The following is a 13,689-nucleotide window of genomic DNA, read 5'->3' on the forward strand; positions in this document are numbered from 1 at the left end:
AATCAATGTCTCAGACCATTTCTCTTCAGATTCAAAGTTACTGCAATCAGGCTAAACGTTAATCACTGGCATAGACAGGTCTAAAATATATAAAAAATGCATCAACCTTTTCCACTATGATGAGGTCTCCAACTTGTATGTCTGAACTCTTAACTTGCACTTTACCTTAAAAAAAAAAAGAAGTATAATCAACTCAAGGAAACAGCACACCAGAGTTAAAGTTTCGATTGACAAATAATACTTTAGAAATAACTTTTGGGGAGGGGGGGAAACACTAGGAATTTATCTGTACTTATACTTTCAAAATAAATTTATTTCACACACAGTCACTAAAAATTAACTTCTCTCAGTCAGCTCCAAAGTGCAAACAGTTAACTGCCCCCCAATCAAAGATGCGGGGTGTGGGACATGGCTCCAGCCGGAAGGTTCTTCCCAAATCTGCCATTATTTCAGGTCTGGGTCCAGCAATGACGACGAGAAGCAGCACTAAAGATGATTTAATGAGTGAATAAAATGAAGATATAAGATCCTCATATTAATATTGTGAATGGCACTGATGGACACGGAACTGACAGAACAAAAGTAAAGAAAACGATACATAAAATCACCGTGCACTGGTAGCTTTACAGATGGTTCCGTACTGGTAACTGATACCGATAAGGCTGAAAGCCTTATCGAGAAGTGATTCTTCTACATGATACAGTGTGTAAATTCTTAGATTATCTATATAATATCTAGTATCATAATCATCTATAAAATTTAACAGACAGCACTATATAATGTGAAGATCATACAGAGTAGATGAAATGTTATATACATAACTCGAGATGCCATCCTACATAAGTAACAAAACTTACTCAAGTTCTCTCTCTCCCTGGGACTCTGGACCCTCCCTCCCTCCGTCAATCTCCCTTTTAGAACTGGCAACAGCCTTGTGGATCTGTTTTTACCTTTTAGTGGCTCTTTTAACATGGGAAAAGACCTATGTCTTTCCATTCAATTTATTCTGAAAGCTCACAGAACAAGAGGTAAGTTCATATCACATTATCAAAACCTAATATTACCAGCCATACCACTTTTAGACCACGTTCAACTTATTACAAACTTATTTCCTAAATACTTCTTGAAGCAGCTGAGTTTCATCAGTGTCACACCTGTTCCTAAAGATGTTTTGAGGACATCAAAAAAAAGTTCTGTAACTATTATATTTTTTCATGTTCCTCAAATATACAATAAACACATAAGGACTAGAACTAGTGGGGGGGAGCTATTTTTTTATTCATATTATAAAATAGCAATGTTCTTTAAAATTACATGTGAAACAAATCTTAAGATATCTTCATAAGTGGTAAGTATACGTCTATTCATAGCCAGAAAGTATACTTACAAAAGAATGTCTATTTTAATTATTTTTTCATTTGGTCCCTTCAAGCTTCATTGTCTGTGCTCCCACGATTATGTTTTCTATAGCTAAGCACCAGGCAGCAAAGTTACTCACTGATCTCATGCTGAGTATTACTCAACAGAATGCCTGTCTTATCACTTAATTTTATTTTCTCTCCTACTATCCAATCCACTTTTCCTTCCCTTCTGCTTTTCTATATTCTTTACAATGGACCCATTCAAAAAGGAGAGGTAGAGAAAGAGCTGTAATAAGATAAAATAAATGTATAAATAATTGATACATATTTTGAAACAGAAAAATATATCCTTTTCTGACTCCTTAATCAAGATCTTATATTTCTGAGAAAGAGAGATATTACTCACTCGGTCACATAACAAACACAATTTATATTTAATAGCCTTTAGTTTGGGGGCATTATATAGTGATTTTTATTCGTTTCTATGGAACTTACTTACAATTATATGTTTCAGGAAGACAAGTGAAAGTAAAATACACTGGAGAAAGTTCTCACGTTACAAATATGACAATATGAACAAAACAGAAGGCTATCATGTCAAACCAGTATGGCAATCTGCCTCACATACCTCCTCAAAGTACACACTTCTGAATTTTGAAGAATTGGTCAAATTGCTTAATGGCTCTTGGCTCTCTAACAATTTTAATTAATCTCTGTGCAGGGGACTCCTTGTACTTCCTTTACAGCCTTGGTCCCATGAACTCACTGACTTCTCTTCTCTTTCTTCAAGAGCAGTTAGGACATTAGACAGAAAAGATGGAGGAATATTACTTGCTCCCCAGGCACCTGACCCCCTGCAGTGACAGCCCAGCACCATGACCCTCGCTGCCCAATGGGAACAGCTCATGCCCACAAGAACGGTTTGATTTCCGGCCACCCTTTGTGAACTGAGCTGACAGATGACCATAGTGACATACTATTATCAGAGTTGGGGGACTGATAACAGAAGAAAAAAAAGAAAATCCCTAAATTTTACATGTCATAGCACAAAGAAAAGACAGAACTGCCACCTGCTCTCACAACCCAATAGAGCCATCAACAACGCAAAGTGTTTTTGAAATGGGCATTTAATATTTAATAATTTCAGGGGTGCCTGGGTGGCCCAGTTGTTAAGCATCTGCCTTCGGCTCAGGTCATGGTCCCGGGGTCCCGGGATCGAGCCCCGCATTGGGCTCCCTGCTCAGCGGGAAGCCTGCTTCTCCCTCTACCACTCCCCCTGCTTGTGTTCCCTCTCTCACTGTGTCTCTCCCTGTCAAACAAATAAATAAAATCTTAATGAAATAAAATAAAATTTAAGAATTTCAGAGTTACACTTGAGAGAAGCAAGTTCTAAATACAGTAATGATGTATAGGCCAGCACTTATACCTAAGGACAGTTGTTTTTAAAAATACTGTTTTCAATTTACCTGGAGTACAAGCTGGGGCCTTTTCTGGTGAAATGGTTAACAGTGAATGTTACCAAATAAGGTTAACAGCCATCCTTCCCCCTCTCTAAACGACTGCAATGAAATCCTTCCATTAAGCTCTCCTCCTAGCAAAAAATGTTCCCAGCCACCATGCTTCCAAAGTGCAGCAGCTTACATGTTTCTCACAGAAGAAAAGCATTCGACTGGCTTGTTGCATGAACCAAGTTTCACAGGCTTCTTTGAAAGATCAAGAAGTAACTCAAAGGACTACTTCTCCTTACTCCAAAGCTTCTTAAACATAGACCCTGCCCACCAATCTCAGTGCTATTCATTTTTTACCTGAATAAAGAGAATATTCCCCTGCCCACCAATCTCAGTGCTATTCATTTTTTACCTGAATAAAGAGAATATTCCCCTAAATGGTCTCCATTACTATCAACTCCCTAATTCAATATGAATTCCAGATGAAGTGGGTGGCAAAAGTAAGGATTATGTTTATCTCCACCAAAAAAAAATCTCCATTATTTGACAATTACTTAGAAGATAATTCAGACTTACATCATTATACACATATTCTTCACAACCAATCTCAAATTAATTTTCTGGCTTTAAAAGGGTCTACATTTGCTTTTAGCACTGTATGCTACAACTCTCTGGGGCCCGAGTTCTCTATACTTGCTGTTTCTTTTGACTGGAAGCCCTCCCTTCACAGCCCTCCTTAATTCCACAGCAAACAGAGCCTCCCAAAGCCTTCAGGGACCCACAGGAGCACCCAGTATGCACGCACACCTCTGACAATGTGCTTACCTGCTATGAACAGACTAACATCACAGTGTCTACTAAACCCAGATCCTGTGACAGGTTCAAAGCATAACTGAAATATACTTTTATGACATTTAGTTTGTTTTTTGCAAATGCATCAAACTTACCCCACTTCAAAACAAGACAAGTTTATGATCAATCTATTCTTATCAGTTAAATGAGCCAAATGTCGTAATGGACCAATGGCAAAGTAGCTCTATAAGCCACACTGAACCAGACACAGATTACCAAATAAGGATGAAATTATATCATTACTTCTTTCCCAACAAAACACACACAGGCAATAAGAGTGGAAGATAATTAAGCGACTTTTTAAAAAAGGAACTGATGACATATAAATGGCACTCTAGAAGGTCACCAGGGGATGACACATGTAGTTCCCAGGCAGACAACCGCACACTACATTAGCAGGTCGTGTGGCTTGTCTTTGTTGTTTGGGTGGGACCGGCACCCCCCACCAACTCTCTCAACACTTTAAGTGGCTGAGGAGGTCGAAGCCGAATTTAACATGGATTATGAAGCAAAGTGGGTAGCTGGGAAATGTAATTAATACGTTTATTTACATATAGAAGTAAACTATATTTTAAAAGAGACCTAGACTCTGAAAAGAAATATTGCTGAGAGAAATTTTAAAACTTAAATAAAGGGAAAGATCTATCTCATTCATGGGTCAGAAGACGTAGTATGAATAAGATGTTGATTCTCCCTCAAATTTATCTATAGATTCAATGCAATCCCAGTCCAAATCGTAGCAGGCATTTTCTACAGAAATCGACAAGCTGATTCTAAAAGTCATATTGAAATACACAGGACCTAGACGACACTCTGAAAATGAGAAACAAAGTTGAAGGGAAAACAGTACATGATTTCAAGAATTATTATACAGCAATGGTAATCAAAAAAGAATGGTATTAGCATAAAGAGAGACAAACAGATAAATGGAGAAGAGAGTCCAGAAATAAACCCACAGATAAAAGACAAGTGATTTTTTTTTTAAAGATTTTATGTATTTATTTGAGAGAGAAAGAGAGAGAGCACAAGCAGGGGAAGCAGCAGAGGGAGAGGCAGAAGCAGGCTGAGCAGGGAGCCAGATGCGGGACTCGATCCCAGGGCTCTGGGATCATGACCTGAGCCGAAAGCAGGCGCTTAATCGACTGAGCCACGCTTAACCAACTGAGCCACCCAGGCGCCCCAAAACACAACTGATTTTTGACAAAAGTGTAAGGCAATGCCATGTGAAAAACATCACTCTTCCAAAACATGGTGCTAGAAGCATTTGGATATCCACATGCGAAAAAAGTACTTACACAAACACCAGGTACTGGTACAAAACTTTACTCAAAATGGATATACCTAAGGCAAACCCTAAAACCAAAGAACTTCTAGAAGAAGAAACATAGGAGAAATATAGCAGAAAATCTTTCTGAACTTTAGTTAGGCCAAGCAAAAGCACAATCCTAAAGGAAAAAACTGCCAAATCAGACTTCTTCAGCTAGAACATGACAGGGGCTGGAAGCAGCGTGAAGGCATTAAGACCAAGGAATCGGCAGCTGAAAGCCACTGGATCGGGTGTAGGAGGGAGGAAGAGGGAGAGACAGGAGGAGTGCCTTGCGCCAGGTGAAGCAGCCCTAGGCCCTGCTTGAAAAACCACCAGCACGTGACAGGGCTGCAGAGGAAGAGCGCACTCAATGAAGTCCAGAAGGTACACCAGGTACATCGGAGAGGTCTGCGGTGGGAGCCAGAGGCAGGGAAGGAACCTGAGGGCTAGAAACACAGCGGAAAAGGCAAGGGTACGAATAGAGATGGACAAAGTCTCGTGACAATGAAGGGCGCTTTACAGTCTGAGGCTGTCCCCGGTAAGCGATGGAAACAAAGACGGGCCCCGTGAAACCCGTCTGGGAGCACACAGGCCAGGACTCTGCTCCGGCTGGGTGGCCCATTCTGCCTTCAGCTGAAGGCGGGCAGCGGCAGGGAGGCATGTGGTATCCCTCCCCCAACACAGGCTGGGGACAAAAGTGGGAACAAAATGGGCAAGGCCCTGCCCACAGGAAACCTACACTCCAGAGAGCTGACAGAAAGCAGAGCGAGATCAAATACAGTGATGTCTGAACGGTAGTAATTACAGCCTAGGAAGTTAAAAAAAAAAAAAAAAGGAAATACTGCTGTTTTGGGGTGAGGGTTATAAAGCATCTTGCTGGAAGTAACCAACTTTTACTCTTAAACATTCACTAGCAATAATTAGAGTAGTTTTAAAAAGCATTCTTTAGCAATAACAAAAAAATTAAGATGCTCAAGTTAAACAAAATCAAATCTTTTTCTTGTTCCATCAGTAAAAAAAATGAGATAGCTTTAGAAAGAATATGGAAATAATAAAATATTCTATCGTGGTAAGAAACATTTAAAGCACATAATGTTCTTTACTGGATCAATTATATGAGGCAACCACTTCCCCTCTAAAATGATGTCCCTAGCTAAAACAGTCTATACCATCCATGTAATTACCAACAGAGTTCAGAAGCTGCCAGAAGAGCGTATCCATACAGAATACTTTATAGCCCACCACGGCACACATCTTTTGCCTGAAGCAATATGCAGAACTAAATAATGAAATTAAGTATCGATTGCAATTCACTGCGTTAACTGAAGATTTTGTAGAAAAGTACAAGGGTTTGAAAAATTAGTATCTCAATACTAAATATTTTCTCAACTAACAGGTACAAATGAAAATTTTTAGGGTCTTACTACTGACAGGACATTTCAAAGTCTTGGTGAAGCCTGCTGGTGTTTGCATAAGAGAAATGTCTAATCTTTGTTTTCTGTGCTTAGAAAGAATTGTTATACATCTACCAAATGTTAAAATACAAAATATTGTTAATATGAACAGTCCATAATTAACAAGTTCTAAGGTTCTCAAACACGAAAACCAGAAGCTTTAGGAAAAAGCCTTCCTCTCTCCTGGGCCTACAAAGGTACAAAAACTCCAAGGCCCTACATGAATCAGCATGGTGACATTACTACTGAGAGGTATATGAACTAAAGATGGTTCAAAATTGTCCCTAGTCTCTCATTTCCTTAGATTTTCAATAATCCCATGGCAGTTTCTTACTGCTCAAAGACTCCCAAGTGTGGAGGCTGACATCGATCCTGGGTAGAAGAATGAAGAAATCACGGATGAAGACGGCAAGCCACCATGAGCCTATTTATGAGGTTTCGACGCCACTGGTCTAACTCACAAGCAGAAGGAAAAACTCCCAATCATCTTATATTTAGAGTGTTTCGTGTTTCTCAGGGAAAACAAGAAAAAAATGAAAACGAAAAATAACTGATGGAGAAAGGGAGGGGAGGAGGGAGCGAGGGAAAGATTTTCCAAGACACTAGAACATGCTAAAAAGGAACATTATTTAAAACTGGAATGGAACTGGCACGGAAATCTGGATGAGCCCGTGCAGCAGACAAGAAAGCGAAGAAAAGGGCCCAAACAAATCTGATCCATTTCTCCAAGGTCTGAGAAAAGAGCTTTAGTAACGTTAATAACTGCTTTTAAAGGAACTAACTAACCATTTGAGGAGAAAAAAGAAGACAGATCCCTTTCTCCATACAACGCACACCTGATATGTAAAATTACAAGCGGCTACGGAAAATGAACACACAGAAACACTGTAGGGAGATTAAAACACTCATTTACATCGGGGTTGAATGGACCTTCTAAGATTGAAGTAAAAACCACAGAGGAAAAGATCAGATCTACATACATAAAAAGTACAAATTTATCTACATTTAAAAGAAAAAGATACAAAAATGAGTCAAGACAAAAATATTTGTCACCAGATAAATTTCTTAGAGAAATTATGAAAAGGTAAAGATGTATGAAAAAAGATGAATAAACTTTTATCAAAGATCAAAATGAACAATGAAATGTTAAAAGGTAAGCAGCAGGCAAAACACAAGGAGAGCATTTTTCACCACGGAAGTTGGCAAGTTAAAGAAAGTAAAGCGGGCAAGGACGTCAGGAAAAGGGAACCCTCACTGGGCGGCTGGCTGACAAGATCAGGCTTCAAACTTTTCCTATTTGATCTGGAAATTCCTCGGGTGTCATCCCATTTCCTGAGTCCCTACATATGCCAGCCGCCCTACGTAACTCGGGAGAAAATAGCGGTATGAACACAGCTGAGAAGCCGATAATTAAGGGTGACCACCAGAGTGACACCAGGTAGCAGAGAGAGGTCCCAGATGCTAGCACATATAGGTACCTACACACAAAACAACAATCACTTCTCACCTGTGAAAAGGTACTTTGTGTTAGCCAGTTTTTTCCATTACTTTCTCGTGGCCCCTAATCTCCAAACAATGCAATAAAAAACACGGTGTAAAGGGGGATGCCTGGGTGGCTCAGTCGGTTAAGCGGCTGCCTTCGGCCCGGGTCATGATCCCAGGGTTCTGGGATCGAGTCCCACATCGGGCTCCTTGCTCAGCAGGGAGCCTGCTTCTCCCTCTCTCTCCCTCTGCTTGTGCTCTCTCTGTCAAATAAATAAGAAATCTTAAAAAACAAAACAAAACAAAACAAAACATGGTGTATGAATATCATGAAGTGAAGCTCATACAGATCCTCTTAGGGTGACGTGAGGAAGAAAGACTGGTGAGGGTAATGAGTACATACCTAGTTCCGGGTATCTATGTCCACCTTGGTACAGCCACAGAGAACTGAACTGATGAGATAACAAATCTCAACTGTCTGTGTGTTCCTGACACATACTAGGATCAAGAACTACTGGGCGCCTGAGTGGCTCAGTTGGTTAAGCGACTGCCTTCAGCTCAGGTCATGATCCTGGAGTCCTGGGATCGAGTCCCGCATCGGGCTCCCTGCTCAGCAGGGAGTCTGCTTCTCCCTCTGACCCTCCCCCCTCTCATGTGCTCTCTATCTCATTCTCTCTCTCAAATAAATAAATAAATAAATCTTAAAAAAAAAAACTACTATTCTATGGTACAAATGTAGTAATGTATACTGTACATTCTTCTATGGATGCTTTCCAAACGCTGCTCAGACCACAGACAGGAAAGAAGACCGCATGATGTAAACACGTGAGAAGGTGAGCACATTTATCAAAGGACTGCTCTGACTACATACAGAAAACACACAGAAAGGACTTCCAAGTACCCACTGTTCTTCACCTGCACTGTCACAAAAGTGGACCACTGAGAGATGAAACCACTCGAATAAGAGAAGGAAAGTCACTGACGCCTCTCTGCGGACTGCATGGCGACAATCCATTCTGATTACTTCTGAGTTTAGGAGCTCTCAAGCAATTTCTGATGGGAAAATTCTGCTAACATTTGAGAATACTGTTTTTTAAAAAACCCAACTATCTGAAGACATGACTGTCACAAAAGGAAATCCTTCTTACCAAGTGGAACATGCAGTAACTCATGAAACCAGTTACATATTAGGATTTCCCTGTGAAAGTGCACATCACCCACAATGTGTAAAAGGTAGTAAAGACGGATTTTAAGATCCCTTGATTTTTCAAGAATAACTATGACACACAATTTCATTAAAAGACGAATTTCATTAAGATAATTCATGATATTTTATGTAAAAAAAAGCTACTAAGAATTTTAACAAGTATGTAGCAACAGTGTTGACGGTAAGGATCAAAGATGCTAAAACAGACAGGAATAAAGGACATGGCCACTTTCTGTGGATAAAGTTCCTTTTTGGCAAGGAAACTGGAACACCAGAAGCATGTAAATATGTAAATGTTCTTCCTCGCATACACACACGTGCACACACGCACAATGCCCACAATGTTCAAAGACAACAGACTTCCCTCTCTCCTATGTCTGAATATTAGAAAGCACGTTAAATAACAAAATGCCGTAACCATGACAAGAAACAGCTAAGACTGACTGCAGTCATCACCTGCAGTCACCTGCATCATTCTGCAATCACAGAATTCCAGATCCATTTCTGAATCGAAAGTCCCACATTAGCTTTAGGTGTAAATTTGGAATTTCCACCAACAGTGGGTGACACGATGTTGTCCTGCTGAGATCTGGTGGCTGATGAAGACAAAAACAAAACTCTGAATTTATCGTCCCTGCTAGGATAGTGCATGAACTCTTTAAAAAGCGTCGTCCAGGACTTACTCATGTTTGAATCCCGTCAGGTCATCGCAGTGTCTCACACACACTGGGTTCTTAGGGACTATCGGGAACCGAACTGAGAGCCAGCCAGTGGAATGACTGCAGCCAAGTGTGCAGTTCAGACACCTCTCCTGAGCAAGAGGTAAAAAGAATCAAAGTACAGAACGGCCCCACAATTCAAAGTCCTCATCAGGGATTTTTGTAAGAGCTGCCAACAATTTCACATTCTCCTGCTAGGCTCTGACTCAGATGCTGTCCATTGGGCTAAACATGAAGAATAAAGTCATCACAAACAGGGAGAAAGCAGTGACAGGGGCAGCAGCAGACACAGAGAATTCCCACACGGCAAGAGAAGCAGCTTCTCAAGTAACGACACATGCAGCTAACTAAACAGCGTCCGTGTCAGGGCACCCGGCTGGCTCCACAGGAAGCACATAACACCCCTGATCTCACGGTCGTGAGTCTGAGCCCCACACTGGGTGCAAAGATGACTAAAACAATAAATCAATAAACTGAAAAAAATAAATAAAGAATCTCAGTGTTGACTGACACTGCATACCAGTTAAAATACTCTCTGCTTCTAACAAAGCACCCCAAAGATAGGAGCATACTTAAAAGTGGACATGGCTTTCCTTTTCCACAGAAAACATAGAGAAAACTTTTCCCAGAGTATTTCTACAAGAATGTGCTTAAGAACTCCAAATACAAAAAGATCAAATACTGTAAATATAACAAACCACAGTTAAGTCACATAAGGAAGTAGCCATCAATGCCATTCAAAGAACAGATCACTACGAAATACTAGAAATTAAGGAGATGAACGTATTCTTCACAAGAAAACAAATTTCAAACTAAAGTCAATGAGCATATACATGCATTTTTTTTTACATCCCAGATTTTACCTATCAGTCATTTGCATCAGAATAACCAGCCACGGAGCAAAGCACTACAGTTGAAAGAACACTGGGTTTGACATCAGAATGGTCTGGGTTCAAATATGAACTCTACCAAAACTGCAGTGGCTCAGGGCAAATCACATGGCCTGAGCTTCAGGTCCCTCACCTGTAACATGGAGATAAGCCAACCTACCTTGAATGGCAGTTATGCAAATGAGCAAGTTACTGACACTCACGAGGAAGTCAAAAAAAAAAGCAGTATCATCATCATCTACACGTAAAAATGTCCTTCCAAAGATCACCAATGATGATCTATCTTGTTTAAAAAGGTAAATTTGCATTTGTCTTTGAAATAAACCCACTGACAATTATTTTTAAAATATTCTGAGTTGGAGTGTCACAGAAGTGTAAATGATTAGTATGCCTTCTTCATTTTTTACTATTTTTAGGTGACAATGACATAACAAAATCAGCCATTTTAAAGTGAATACAGCACTGAGTCCATTCACGATGTTGTGCAACCCACTCTATCAAGCTCAAAAACATTTCCCTCACACAGAGGACGTGTCATGCCCACTAAGCAGCTGCCCCCCGCCCGCCGCTGCCGCCACTTCCCAGGGCCGTGGCAACCACAACCTGCTTTCTAGCTCCATTCATCTACCTGTTCTGATACTTCGTGTAAATGACATAGAGTCCGTGACCCTTTGTGTCTGATTTCTCTCACAGAGTGTAATGTTTCCAAGGGGCATCCGGGTTTATCAGTATTCATTAATTTTTATGGTTGGATAATATTCCAATGTGAAAAAACACCATAATTTGTCCATTCACCCACCGGTGGACATGTGGGCAATTATAAATAGTGCTGCATGAACATGGGTGGATGCCTATCTGCCTGAGTCCCTGTTTTCGATTCTAAAGGCATCTGGAAATGTCTCAATCCGCCTTCATTTGTGAATGAGAGGTTTACGGACATCCAATGCTTGGTGGATCATTTTTTTCTTTTCCCATCTTAATAATGTCACCCCACGTCCTTCTGACCTCCAGCGTTTCTGACTCAAGAGCCCTTCCTTGTGTGTTTCTCTCTTGCTGCTTTCAGAATATCCTCTTGGTCCTCGGGTTTCAACAGTTTGATTGTCATGTGTCTCAGTGCGGATTTCCTTGCATTTATCTTTCTAGGGATTCACTGATTTTCCCGAGTATGTAGAGTCATGTCTTTCATCAAATTTGGGAAGTTAATGGCTACTACTCCCTACAACATTCTCTCCACCCTTTCTCCCTTCCAAGATGCCCAGTGTGTGCACATGTAGTACACTTGGCACCACCCACAAGTCCCTTAGGACCTTATTTTCCTTCACTCTTCCTTCTGCTTCTGAGAATGGGTAATTCCACTTGAAATTATCTAGTTATTGAAATTACCTAGGTTCAAGGTCACTGATTCCTTCTTCTGCCAGCTCAACTCTGCTGAAACTCTCCAGTGAGTTTTTCCTTTAATTTATTGTACTTTTCAGCACCAGAATTTTTGCCTTTTGCTTCTTTTATAATTTCTATACCTTTATTGGTATTCTGTATGTTAATACATCATTTTTCGGGGTGCCTGGGTGGCTCAGTCGATAAGTGTGTCTGCCTTCGTTTCAGGGCTCCCTGCTCAGCGGGAAGCCTGCTGCTCCCTCTCCCTTTGACCCTCCCCCTGCTTATGTGCCCTCTCTCGCTGTGTCTCTGTCAAAGAAAGAAATATAATCTCAAAAAAACAAAACAAAACAAAAAAACCCATCATTTTTCCTAATCCTGTCAGTGTTTTTCAGTTGTTTCCTTTAGCTCCTTGGACAGACTTAAGGCAGCTGATCTAGACTTTGTCTCCTAAGTCCAGAATCTGGGCTTCTGCAGGGACGGTTTCTGTTCATTTCCTCTGTGACTAGGCCACATGGTTTCTCTGCATGTTCTGTAAGTTTTTTGTGGAAACCTGTACACTTTGACTATTATAATCTGGTAACTCAGGAAATCAGGCACTTCCCCCTCTTCTGGGTTTGTTTTGTTGTTCGGTATATGCTGCAGCCATGCACATAGAGTGACTTTTGTAGACTCATTTTGTAAAGTGTGTATTCTTTGTCATGTATGGAGAGAAGTCTTTCAGCCAGTGTTTTGGAAAGGATTTCCTTGCATGGGGAGGGGGCGAGACTAAGAAAGGGAAGGATGGTGGGAGGGAAGAAGGAAGGCGTTGCGAGGGGGGAGGAACGAAGCAAGGGAGGGAGAAAGGGAGACCAACCTCTCCCGATCGTCGCAGACTGCCTCTGTGCTGGGGACTCCAACACAGAGCCAGGCTGCCTAGAACTCAGCCTGAGCTTTCACCTCTGCTTGCACTGAGCCTAGAGACTGGCCAGAGGCAAAACGCTTTCTCGGGGTCTTTTCTGAGTGTGATCTAGGGCTGGCCTTGGATGTGACTTTCAAAACTCCCCAGTAAACACGGGCACTTTTACATGCCCCAATTTTCCAAAGAAGTCCCCTCTCCAGCTTCCTCGGCTTGGCACGTGACCCTCTATTCTGTGTGTCGACTGTCAATGCTGGCCCCAAGCTACTGCTGCCTCTCCTCAGCCTGACATGGGCTTGAGAAATGCCCACCGGCTTTTGGCTCCTCTGTCCTGAGTGACATCCATGTTAGATGAAAGAAAGACATCCTGAGTCCGTCCTTCATGTGTCCCTCACAGGTTGGACAGACAGACACAATTCTCTGCAAGTAAGTTCTGCTCTACTCCCTTCAGAGCAGGGTCCAGAGTCCCCAGTCCAGATTGTGGGCTGCATTCCTCATGGCAGGAGCTTGACTTTTCCGTGCTTCTGTGGAAGAAAGGAAGGGCATGCAGGACTGCCTCCTCTGCCAGTTTCTCAGATGCCACCATACCATTTAGTTCTGAATGATACAATTAATACACAGAAACAAATCTTTACACAGTCCAAATACCACAGTTAAAAACAATTTAAAAAATAAGCCAGGATCTGTATTATATTCTA

The 13,689-nt window shown here is 41.2% G+C and overlaps 1 protein-coding gene across 16 annotated transcripts in view; it reads right to left on the reverse strand.

Moving 5' to 3' along the window:
- The window catches only part of LOC148161802 (putative phospholipid-transporting ATPase IIB), a 78,371-nt gene that overhangs the window by 21,076 nt on the left and 43,606 nt on the right, over positions 1-13,689 (reverse strand). For 4 of the 16 annotated variants that reach the window (XM_088020559.1, XM_088020556.1, XM_088020553.1 and 1 more), the window contains one exon: positions 107-165. The exons of 4 other annotated variants lie outside the window; for them this stretch is intronic. Coding sequence is in view for 1 of the 12 variants with exons in the window: in XM_088020562.1 (XP_087876688.1) it covers positions 445-486 (42 nt within the window). In the remaining 11 variants the exon portion in view is untranslated. 8 more of the 16 variants (XM_088020555.1, XM_088020547.1, XM_088020552.1 and 5 more) reach the window with 7 other exon arrangements.

Source organism: Eumetopias jubatus, unplaced genomic scaffold (assembly GCF_037043125.1).
Source record: "Eumetopias jubatus isolate StellerSeaLion01/CBP00866 unplaced genomic scaffold, mEumJub1_p1.0 scaffold_55, whole genome shotgun sequence".
Classification (NCBI taxonomy): Eukaryota; Metazoa; Chordata; class Mammalia; order Carnivora; family Otariidae; genus Eumetopias; species Eumetopias jubatus.